Genomic DNA, 12,013 nt, shown 5'->3' with positions numbered 1-12,013 from the left:
AAAGGACCTTTTAGACATTTGTAATTTTTTATCTTTTTGATAGCTCGGCAAAATCATCTCTGGCCCCTTAAAATGAACGGTATACCTTTGGTCATTACTAAAAAATTAGCGAACATAAGATAAAAAAGGTTAATGGTAATGAGCAGCGAAAGGCCGACTGGGGCCCCCCCCCCCAAGTCCAAGGAGCACGTGGACCGCGGGAGAAAATTGGAACACGGGAGGAAATTGGAACACGGGAAGAAATTGGAACACGTTTTTGCCGTCTGCCAGACGATTTCCCCCAATTGTCCTTGTTTTGGAGTTACTTTTATAGATTGATTCACTTATTGAATATCGTGATGAGAACAAATTGCCTAAAGCCAAGAAAAGTTTGAACCGTTACTCCAAACTCGTTATGAATCAAATGCTCCATTTGGACAGTTGAAGTTCAAAGAAGTCTGTTTACATAGTCGGTTCACCTTGAATGTTCAACGTCAGTGAGTTATGTTCAGTGGTTGCACGTTGTTCGTCTGGGTACGATACTGACTGTTGGGTAACTATGTATACAGTAAAAAAGAAAAAACGACCATGGACCAACGGCAGTACGTTCAAGCAAAAGTCTCGTATTTTACCATTTAATGAGGTGTAGTTTTGAAATGTATGAATGAACGAGGTTCTGAGAGCAAGAATGAACACTCAACTGCGGTGGAAGGTTTTAATGTCCTGCCGGAACAATATGAGAAATCCAGTGCGTGAACTGCTGAGTAAAAACTTGTGAGTATTTTTGTCAGTTGGTTGTCATTCATATGTACACTGTGTCCACATGCGAAAAATGATAAGTGGATTTTGACCTTAGTTTTCAGTCATGCATGCAAGGCTGATGGCAGCCCTGTTTTTTTACAGCTCTGTGTATTTTTACGTTTTAACCTCTACTGGATCCCCCTGAATAACTTTCCGTATGGCGCCATCACTTTTTACAAAACAGGGATATTTCTACCTCCCTCGATCATTGAGGTAGATTATATCATATATAATTTCGTATAAAATGAAAAAGTGTTGGCGCCATACAGAAACTTTTCCCGATCCCCTCTACTCATTTACATTGCTTTTGAATTGATTTTGATTGTTGTGATTGTTGTGATTTGATACTGTGGAAATAAACTGATTGATTGTTTGATTAGTTTTTACCCCTTTGCCATTGACCTAGGGAATTTGACCTCAACCATTAAGCCAATTTTAAAGTTCAGATTAGCTTTGGAGTTAGACTTTGGTAGCCTGCCGCATGTGTGACAAACTGTATGTTTAGAAACATAGTATGTGTAGAAACATACAGTAGACAATTGGTTCTGAAGGTAATTGGACTAGCTTTAGCCCTACCTTTTTGCAAAGATTCAGCTTGGGCACAAAAGGGGGCTAGGCTACACAAACACGCTTTTTTTTTATATATATAACAACGCTTAAAAACAGCATAACATTTTTTTAGAATAATTTTTCAACCAAAAATATTTGAATCAGGAGAAATATTTCTGGAGATTTCTGTGGGTTGTTGTCCATTTGCGAATGCTCGCTCAGCATGGTTGTTCTTACATGAAAATACCATGCAGTATTTTTGCTGTTTTCTTAGCAAGAATAGACACACTTTGTATTCTGCTGAAACTTTCATGGGTGACTTTTATTGTCGTTGATACTTTACAGATGCGAAGTTGAAGAATGGAATGGAGATGACTCTATGCCAAGGCATGAACTTTTGAAGAGAGTGGCTGGAAAGAATGGCCTCTACTGCTCTGCTGCCAATCGGATTGATAAAGAACTACTCGATGCAGCAGGTTTGAAATCAATGATAGTCGCAAATTAGGTCTCTTTGAATTTCAAGTTTCATTAAAGACCCTGGACATTATTGGTAATTGTCAAAGACCAGTCTTCTCACTTAGTGTGTCTCATATACATATATGCATAAAATTACAAACCTGTTAAAATTTGAGCTCAATTGGTCGTCAAAGTTGCGAGATAACAATGAAAGAAAAAACATCTTATCACACAAAGTTGTGTGTTTTCAGATGCTTGATTTTAAGACCTCAAATTCTAAGTCTGAGGTCTCGAAATCAAATTTGTTGAAAATTACTTCTTTCATGAACCGTTTCTCACAATGTTTCTCACTATCAACAGCTCCCCATTACTCATTACCAAGTAAGGTTTTATGTTAATAATTTTTTTGAGTAATTACCAATTAGTGTTCACTGCCTTTAAACATTACCTCACAGTTTACTTTACGCTCAAATAGCCTGTATGAACATCAGCTCCCAGTTCACTTTAATATGCAACCACGGAGGAAGGTGCAAATGAGCAAGAAATTTTACCTTAGCTTTTTGCGCTAACAAGTTAAGTTCCCACCCACTTTGCACTTAAATATGTTTTAGGGCTGCAAGATCTGTGAACTTTGGCTGTACATGGAATTATGAACTCTCACCCACTTACGGCACGTACACACTTTTCCTCCATCATAGTATCACCATGGAGAGAGCATGCATGCTGTAAATGGGTACAAGCTCATTTAATCCACTCAACCATGAGCCTGCTGTGATCGTTAAAATGTCAATATCAATTTTCCCAATAGGTCCGAGCCTGAAGGTGATCAGCACTTATGCAGTTGGAGTTGATCCCATCGAACCTCAGCTTCTTAAAGAAAGGTCCTTTGAGATAAATCTTGTCTCTTATAAAATTTAGAAGACTTTCTGTCCTCATCTATGTAGTTTTACAAATGCCTGACTCATTTCGCTAAGTCAGAGATATTCACATAACTTTGGTCGCACTCCGAATTGATGTACGGTGCACCATAGCCAAAAATCTTTGTTTGGAAAAAACTTAACTATATTTCAGACTAATATTTAGTTTTCATAATCCCTGATGCAAATTGCCATCTATTATATTTTTGATTGACTGTTTAAAACAAAACTGGCTTCTTCTTTTGTATGGACCGTGAGTGTGGTTTTAATCTTGCAAATGTGTTGATGGGTTATAACCTCTAATCAAATACGCCACTTATTGAAAGTAGAACAACGAGAAAAGTAAGATGTATTGTACCAATGCATCCATCCGCCCCTTTGTGAAATGTTATTCTCAATTTGTTTTAAACTATCCAAAGCAGTCATCTTTCTAACCAAGTAAGTTATTGTTGTCATTTATTTTAAGAGTGATTTCCAAATGTAAACATTCCCTTTATGATCTGCAGGAGCGTTGTGTTGTGCAATTCTCCCGGAGCCTCAATGGAGTCTTGTGCTGAGATGACAGTTGCTCTTCTCCTAGCTACATCCAGGCGCATCATTGAGGCATGCCTCTTTGCTAAAAGGTAAAGAACATGGCTTAAACCATACCTCTCTACTAACCTTGGTTGGTAAAAACTTGGGCTGTGACATTGCTAAGCAAGGTCAGGTCAAAATTTCATAACTGTGGATACCGAGTCTCAGACACGGCAGCTGCGGCAATCCTCATCAGTTCGCATTGGTTGGGCGGCTCTATGTCCCCATGATGAATGCTAGAGAATGATGATGATGAGTAAATATTTCTCAACAATTTCCTGCTAAACATTATTAAGCATAGGATGGCCAATCACAGATCGTGTGACATTTGACACTGACATTGTGGCTGGTAACCTTACATATTCTGATGAGCATAACTTTGTCTAAGTGCTTAGAAAATTGTTTTGGGGTGCTAAATCAGCTCTATTAAATTGGGCCTTGAGGCCTTGCAGTTTCAAAATATTTTTAATAGGGCCCAATTACTTCATAAAATTTTTGTCATATTTTGTACCTGACCTTGGAGTGGATTGGAAGTGAGAGGAGAGTGGGTCAAATTGTTTGCCATTTGCAACCAATATTTCATCATCATCATCATCATCATATCTGTTTTAAGGCCGTTGTCTAGTCTGTTCTGGGTTGGCCTGCTTTCTCCCTATGGCTCTCCTCCACTTGGCACTGTTCTATATTTGCATTTTATTAAAAGCTGTTTGTGGCCAGGCTAAAAGGGTTCAAGATGGCTGGAGCTAATGCTCATTGATGTTGTGTCTTCTCTTAAACAGTGGTGCTCCCAAATCCTGGCTTCACCTCTGGATGTGTGGACCAGGCCTGGCAGGCAGCACTGTAGGAATTGTTAGTACTGGGTGTATAGGGCAGGCCATAGGTCAACGGCTCAAACCATTTCAAGTCAGGAGGTTGCTGTACAGTGGGCAAACTCACAAATCAGGAGGGGAGACTTTGCCCGCGGAATTTGGTAAGCTCAGAAAGTAGTATGTATGTGGTTTTACTGAAATACACCAATGTGTGTAAGCACTATATACTCAGTACTTTCCACGAGTTCTGTGAAAAAAAATCACACGCATATTACTCGTGTGGGATTCAAACCCACGACCTTTGCAATGCTAGAGCAGTGTCGTACCAACTAGATCACCGAGATTGCCCGGTAGCTAGAGGCAGTTCGATTCCAGAAAATAGTAGATTGATAACTGTAAAGTGATAAAGGCTCCATACAAAGATGACTGAATTAAATTTTAAGAGCCATCGAAGTTACCTTATTTTCTTTGTAAAGCCTTCACCGCAAGTTTCCCCATCTGGTGTTGTGTTGGAGGGTTGTCTTAAAAAAAAACAGTATTACAACATTTCAACTTTTTTTGAATCAACTTATTCCAGTGACTTTGGATGATCTTCTCCGGCAGTCCGATTTCGTCGTAGCTTGTTGCACTTTGACACCAGAGACTCAAAGAATGTTTAATCTTGAGACCTTCAGGAAGATGAAGAAATCTGCAATCTTTATCAACACCAGCAGGTATGTATGGGGCTCCGGAGAAGAGACCATAACATGCTCCAAATCCAGGGCTTTTTTGTGCCTAGAACGTGCCAACGAGAGACGATTTCTTTACTCGTGTAGGATTCCAATCCATCACCCTCATGTGACCATTTTTGAGCAGATGTCTGACCACTAGACCACTGAGCTTTGCCTGGAAGCTAGAGGCAGTATTCTTTATCCCCAAACACCTATAAACTTTATGATTTTTCCCCTCCAGGGGTGGTGTAGTAAATCAGGATGATCTTGTAGAAGCTTTACAGTCTGGGACGATAGGAGCAGCTGGTTTGGATGTCACTACCCCAGAACCACTCCCTGTGGAGCACCCACTACTCAAGATGAATAACTGTGGTAAGATGACTAAAATATCAAGCAAAAAATGAGGCCATATTACAGCAGATTAGAAAGAGAACTGAAAGCCAAAAGACCGATCCTTTGCAGGGTTGTGCAGAACGGGTTGGAGAGGCTCATGTGTTCTTGCTCACACATGCGCCGTGGGCGCCGCCTAATGGATTTGTCTATTACTTGGTCAAGGTGAACAACTGGCCATAACTTAATTTTGCCTGCAATACTATGATATAGTTTTTTATGTGATGCGTAAAACATTTTATTTCTTGCCGCATTCTAAATGTTTTGAAAAAAAAGTGGCCTCCATGCCTCCGATGACCAATTGAGCCGTAATTTGACCACTGCTTAGTCATGCAAATCGTTAATACCTGGAGCTGATTTTGACCATCGTGGCCTTCAGTCATAACAGCTTCATGAAATTTAGCCAAATGGTACAAATAAATGTATTCTTCAAATACAACCATAAGGAGTTTAAAACTAGTTTTATAAACTTGTATTCCTTTTTCTCCCCCACCTCGTCCAACCCAGTTGTTCTACCCCATGGAATGCTATCTGCAATGGACATGTACTTGATGGCTGCACAGAATGTCGTGGCTGCTCTTGAAGGAAAACCAGCGCCATCTCAAGTCACATTATGATGCATTTATCTCGTTGAATTGCTTCAGGCTTTACAACAAGAGTGAGTTTGTAATATTTTTCTTTTAAATTCAGAATAACTGCCTTTATTCCAATTACCTTAAATCAACGACCTCTACCTCATTTTAATCATAATCTACTTCTGCATGGGTGGGAGACATTGCTGACAGAAAGATATGTAATTATGCTCCGAGTATAAGGTCTTTAGCCCGGGCTATACTTCCTACAAATGCTTTGTGCGAAGTTAACGTCACAGGTCTGTGTTCGCTGTGAATGTTTCGCAGCAGTTCAGTACATCTCAACTGTGCCGAATCGTTCGTTGCGAATTTGTAACATCAAAGAGTATCCTCAGAACTAGATCAAGGACCACAGTATTTTTTATAACTGAAGAATCTAAACTTTCACCAGGCAGCCACAAAACAAGTCTGATTTCACATAAAATACTAAGATTATCCATCCCTATTAAGAAAACCATCCAATCTTTCCAGGTTTATACTAAACCTTATGCACATGACGTCATCTAAGAACAGTGGGCGGCCCTCGCCTGGATGTGAAAAGGAGACTGTTTATTATTAATTTTGGTTTTTTACCCATACACCAATGTGTGTTAGCACTGTATACTCAGTACTTTCCCGAAGTTCTGTGAAAAAATATCACAGGCATGTTACTCGGGTGGGATTCGAACCCACGACCCTTGCAACTCTAGAGCAGTGTCTTACCAACTAGACTACCGAGGTTACCCGGTAGCTAGAGGCAGTTCGAATCCTATGTTTTGGCAGCGGGTACTGCAACGTTATAAGAGATGTGCTAACACACATCGGTGTAATGGTAAAAATACCAATATTAATAATCTTTATCCCCGATGCAAATATAACATCTCTTAGGCTGTTTATTGTTTGCCACTCAAAACAAAAACCAAATTCAACACATACTTTATAGCTAATGGACTTCAACTTTTTTATTGCACCTATAATCATGGCACTCAAAAATGTGTTGTCCTTTCAGAGTTCAGGAAGAAACAAACAAAATAAATTAAAGGGAAAAAAGTATGTATGGGAATAAATATAAAACAATATATTCACATAGAGTTTGGTGTGAACCATAGACACAGAAACAATGAGATTCAAATCTGATTAAATAAATATGAGAAATTATTGTGGCAAACTTTGTATAATAAACATACATATTAAAACATCTTTTTTACTGAGTTGTATTTATAAAAAGGACGTTAACAACTGAAGTTGTTATTGATTTATGAGAAATGTTTAAATTATGACTTTAAATCACCTTCAAAATTGACAGTTTTTCTCTTTTATATGAATATTTATCAAAGGCACTGGACACTATTGGCAATTACTGAAAAAATTGTTAGCATAAAAACTGACTTGGTAACAAGCAATGGAGAGCTGTACTGATAGTATAAAACATTGTGAGAAACGGCTCCCTCTGAAGTAACGGGTTTTTGAGAAAAGAGGAAGTTTTTCACTCAAATATTTTAATCTGATACAAGACTGCCTTTTTAGGCATCTGAAAGCACTCAAATTTGTGCAACAATGGTGTTTTATCTTTCGTTATTCTCTTGCAACTTTGAAGACAAATTAAGTCCAAATTTTCACATTTTGGTTATTTTATGCATATGTTTTGATACACCTAGAGAGAATACTGATCTTTGACAAGTTTTACCAAAGGTGTCCAGGGCCTTTAACATTTGTCAATGACCCAATTTTAAAAAATGTGCCTGTAGGTCTTTTTGATGTTTTGATGTTTTTTTTGATGTGTTATTTGTGAGTGTATTTGAGTACAACCATGTCATGATGTGATACGTCATGTACGGCCGATGCCATTTCAACATTTGTCAATGACCCAATTTTTGAAAAGTTGTCCCTGTAGGTCTTTTTGATGTGTTATTTGTGAGTGTAATTGAGTACAACCATGTCATGATGTGATACGTCATGTGCGGCCGATGCCATTTCAACATTTGTCAATGACCCAATTTTTGAAAAGTTGTCCCTGTAGGTCTTTTTGATGTGTTATTTGTGAGTGTAATTGAGTACAACCATGTCATGATGTGATACATCATGTGCGGCTGATGACATTTCAACATAGTGCAATTACTTCTGGTGAAACATATTGTGCCAGCATTTCTGATTAATTTTGTTGACATAATTTATAACATTAGATTTGTTTTTCAGCCTCAAATGTTGCGAAAAAAGCCGAGTTGCTGGTTTCCGAGATGTACCCTGCTCTGTATTATGTATGAGAAAATTAACTGAAAGAAAATGTAGCAGCAAAAACCAAAGCCTCACGAGTTGTCACTGATTAGGTACAACAAGAAATTATTCATTATAAATTCGTTGTGCTTAAATAGATTGCACTATATGCCTCTAGATTGTCTTTAAAAAAATCCTTCTTGAGAAAAGAAGTGAAACCTACTATGAAAAAATACACCTCTTCTTCTACCATGATTTTAAGTACATGTACATCTTTCGTTGAGAAATTCCTTGCACGGTAGGAAAAGGCACGATTGGCTCTTTATACTCTTTGAAAAAATAACCGTTTGCCCCATCTTCTTTTTATTGTATGTACAGTTTAATTAACAACAAGATGAAAGAGTGCATTTACCCTTCCATATTTTGGGAGGACTTTGGAACGCTAGGTGGCAGCAGACTCACCAGGTAAAAACAAATTCTATTCTTTATCTCGATGCAAAACTGAAATTTATTTTATCTGGTAAATTTCCATTGTTTGCGTAGTTCTAATCATGCGCACATGACTGAAAACAACAGGTTTACCTTGTAAGTCTACTGCCACCTACTAGCATCCCAAAGGTCCCCCTTTCATCTTGAATGACTGAAATAGTACCCTAATAAAATTGGCAAACCTTTTAAAAAGCAGTGATTTTCCAATAGATCATCACAAATACTCTGTATACTTTACTACAAATATTATACAAATTGCACTACTATTTTTATTTTGTAATTGAGATGTTGTGGTGCAGTTATATTACTATTATTATAAAACAAAATTTATATCTGTAATATATTGTCAGGCACTATATAATAAATATTTTAAAGATATAAAAAGAGTACAATCAAGACGCTTGTGTGGCGTTCCACTTTGACTAATATGTTGCAGGAAAATGTATTAAATTGCTGTACTGAAATAATTCAAACTCTTATAATCAGCCTTTTTTTTGTATCTCTCGAAAAAGTTAAAACCACAATTAAAAAGGACTGAGACAACTTTGACTAAGGATTCACCTTGTTACACTTCAACCAGTATAAAAAAGTCACATTCTGCAGAATTTTGTTCCTTTTGAAATATTGTTATGCATTTGGCGATATATATACACGTAAATGAAGTCCAAAGATCACCATTTTCTGCCACTAACCAACATGTACGTACCATGTACAGGCTTTAAACTCGCGTCATGCCATTGCTTTGTTTGGGTACGTAAATTTCACTGGTAGATTGCTCCTAAATTTATCAGTCTTCCATAAATTGTCTGACCTGTAATCGGTCTACGTTGATTCTGAAATCTGTGGCCATCTTTGTTGTGTACCCTGTATGCGATTATGGGTAAAGCACAATTAACCGATAAGGTATCAGCCTTTTTTTTCCTTGCAGCCTCGGGTCCATCACGCAATCTTTGGATGAGATGAAAAGCAGCATGATGTGAAGGTCTATAATACCGTATTCATTATATCAGCCTCATTCCAAGGCGCTTGTGTGTACTGGTAGATCGGCTTCAGAAGATCCGGATCGTTATTAATATCATCGCTATTTCTACGCCATTTTTTATCATCCCCTCCAGCGGGGCTGAAATTTTCATCTGCTTTTGACGGCCGGAGTTTGGATTTCCTCGACTGGCTTGAGGATCTCTTGGGACGGGCTCCTGAGCCGGAATCCGCTGAGGACTTATTGGACGCTTCTTCGGAACTGGTGGAGTACTTTCGACCGTCTCCAAGTGAGGGCCTGCGAGGGTGCTGTTGTGAGCGTTTGTGTTTCTTGTGCGAGGCTTTCCTGGTGTTTCTGTTGTCAGGAGTGATGTTGTGAGTTTTGGAGTGGACTAGAAGTTTGATGCCGGCATCGTCTTCCAGGGCTACGTGGGCGAGTTTTTCATTGGACGGTGCCCATGCAGCATTTAGGGGCCCACTACTGTCAGCATGAGCATTCTGCATGGTTTCAAATAAACATAAACTGTTAATAATGTTTAATTAGAGCTAGTTTTAATATGGACACTTTGTTGGATTCAAAAGAACAAACTGTACAAACAATTTCGTAAATGCAAAAAGTCTGGAAAAAAACCAAAAAACAAACATGAATTGACTTGACAAGAATATTATTTTGCCTCTGCAGCAGTTGGGAAATGAAATCTAATTTTGAACTATATTTGTTTATGTGAAACTTTTTCTGAATCTAAAAATCACTATACTAGTAGCACTGTGCTTGAAGCAACAGCTTGCATATTGTGTTTTTTTTTTGTAGTCTTTCAGTAACTGAAGCAGAAAAAAAGTTTTCATAAAGATTGTCACCAAAACACGGTGAAACAGAAAAAACAGAATATGAAGACACTCAATAAGAGGCTAAACTTTGTTATCCTCAATTGCATAAAAAAAAACCTGCAAAACAAAAACATGAAATCATGAAATGATAAGATGATAAAATATCAAAAGAAATGGCTGACCTTTTTGCATTCAGAGTAAAATGGAAGGCATAGCTGTGTTGAACTCAGTACTCCAACTGAACATTGAGAGAAGAAACCCACCACAGTTAGCAAATCAACCACGACAACCCAGAGGTGCATAGGAGAGATGAGATAGAATGAGAAGGGAAGCAGGGGAGAGAAAAAGAACGCAAAATAAAACCACCACCATTTTTAGTTTAGAGCTAGAGGTTTATGTGAATGTGGGAGATCGGGAGATGGGTCAGAAGCTGACATTAACTCGAAGTTACAGAGAACTATTTTCAATCAATTGCCAATTTTTTTTTTTTTTTCAATATTTGACCAACATTTTTTCAAGCAAGATTCGACTAGGTCACGAGAAGAGATTTTTTCGCGCAAAATTTGACATGTTCCTTGTAGATTTCTTCGCGCAAAATTTGACAAGTTCCATGTAGATTTTTTCGCGCAAAATTTGACAAGTTAACCGCAATGTTACGCCTTGTAGATTTTTTCGCGCAAAATTCGACAAGTTCACAAGGCTATAGCCTTGTAGATTTTTATCAAGCAAAATTCGACAAGTTCCATGTAGATTTTTTCGCGCAAAATTCGACAAGTTAATGTAGATTTTTTTCGAGCAAAATACGATAAGTTCACAAGCCTTGTAGAGCAAAATTCGACAAGTTCACAAGCCTTGTAGAGCAAAATTCGACAAGTTCACAGCCTTGTAGATTTTTTCAAGCAAAACTCGACAAGTTCAAAAGGCTATAGCCTTGTAGATTTTTTTCGAGCAAAATTTGACAAGTTCAAAAGGCTATAAGCCTTGTAGATTTTTTTTGAGCAAAATTCGACAAGTTCACAAGGCTATAGCCTTGTAGATTTTTTTCGAGCAAAATTCGACAAGTTGTAGATTTTTATCGAGCAAAATTCGACAAGTTCAAAAGGCTATAGCCTTGTAGATTTTTTTTCGAGCAAAATTTGACAAGTTGTAGATTTTTTTCGAGCAAAAATCGACAAGTTCACAAGGCTATATATAGCCTTGTAGATTTTTATCAAGCAAAATTTGACAAGTTCACAAGGCTATAGCCTTGTAGATTTTTTTAGAGCAAAATTCGACAAGTTCACAAGGCTATAGCCTTGTAGATTTTTTTAGAGCAAAATTCGACAAGTTGTAGATTTTTTTCGAGCAAAATTCGACAAGTTCACAAGGCTATGTAGATTTTTATCGAGCAAAATTCGACAAGTTCACAAGGCTATAGCCTTGTAGATTTTTTCAAGCAAAACTCGACAAGTTCACAAGGCTATAGCCTTGAAGATTTTTTTAGAGCAAAATTCGACAAGTTCACAAGGCTATAGCCTTGTAGATTTTTTCAAGCAAAATTCGACAAGTTCACAAGGCTATAGCCTTATAGATTTTTATCGAGCAAAATTCGACAAATTCACAAGCCTTGTAGACTTTGTTTTTGAGCAAAATTCCACAAGTTCACAAGGCTATAGCCTTGTAGATTTTTTCAAGCAAAATTCCACAAGTTCACAAGGCTATAGCCTTTG

At 37.8% G+C, this 12,013-nt stretch overlaps 2 protein-coding genes across 18 annotated transcripts in view; one reads left to right on the top strand and one right to left on the bottom strand.

The window, feature by feature from the left end:
- Positions 1 to 557: 557 nt before the first annotated feature.
- Positions 558 to 9,725, top strand: LOC139952990 (glyoxylate reductase/hydroxypyruvate reductase-like). 7 transcript variants are annotated; one of them, XR_011787927.1, is made up of 10 exons: positions 558 to 753; positions 1,675 to 1,805; positions 2,594 to 2,666; positions 3,209 to 3,325; positions 4,055 to 4,245; positions 4,662 to 4,797; positions 5,036 to 5,166; positions 5,692 to 5,842; positions 8,388 to 8,474; positions 9,614 to 9,646. XR_011787927.1 is itself a non-coding variant. In XM_071952362.1 (9 exons), the coding sequence occupies exons 1-8, from the start codon at positions 644 to 646 to the stop codon at positions 5,799 to 5,801; spliced, it is 999 nt and encodes a 332-aa protein (XP_071808463.1). In that variant the 5' UTR covers positions 558 to 643; the 3' UTR covers positions 5,802 to 5,842; positions 9,614 to 9,725. The 7 variants fall into 7 exon arrangements, 4 of the variants coding, with proteins under 4 accessions (XP_071808463.1, XP_071808462.1, XP_071808461.1 ...); XR_011787928.1 differs by lacking the exon at positions 9,614 to 9,646 and adding an exon at positions 9,427 to 9,543; XR_011787926.1 differs by lacking the exon at positions 9,614 to 9,646 and adding an exon at positions 9,427 to 9,543 and having other exon boundaries at positions 5,692 to 8,474.
- Positions 7,952 to 12,013, bottom strand: part of LOC139952988 (protocadherin-15-like) — a 73,010-nt gene continuing 68,948 nt past the window's right edge. For 10 of the 11 annotated variants that reach the window (XM_071952347.1, XM_071952352.1, XM_071952351.1 and 7 more), the window contains one exon: positions 7,952 to 9,974. In XM_071952347.1, the coding sequence (XP_071808448.1) occupies positions 9,483 to 9,974 (492 nt within the window). In that variant the 3' untranslated portion in view covers positions 7,952 to 9,482. Of the gene's footprint in view, positions 9,975 to 10,486; positions 10,543 to 12,013 lie in introns of all 11 variants that reach the window. The other variant, XM_071952358.1, reaches the window with a different exon arrangement.

The sequence above is a fragment of the Asterias amurensis genome, chromosome 21 (assembly GCF_032118995.1).
Source record: "Asterias amurensis chromosome 21, ASM3211899v1".
Lineage (NCBI taxonomy): Eukaryota > Metazoa > Echinodermata > Asteroidea > Forcipulatida > Asteriidae > Asterias > Asterias amurensis.
This window is presented reverse-complemented; position numbering and strand designations above follow the sequence as displayed.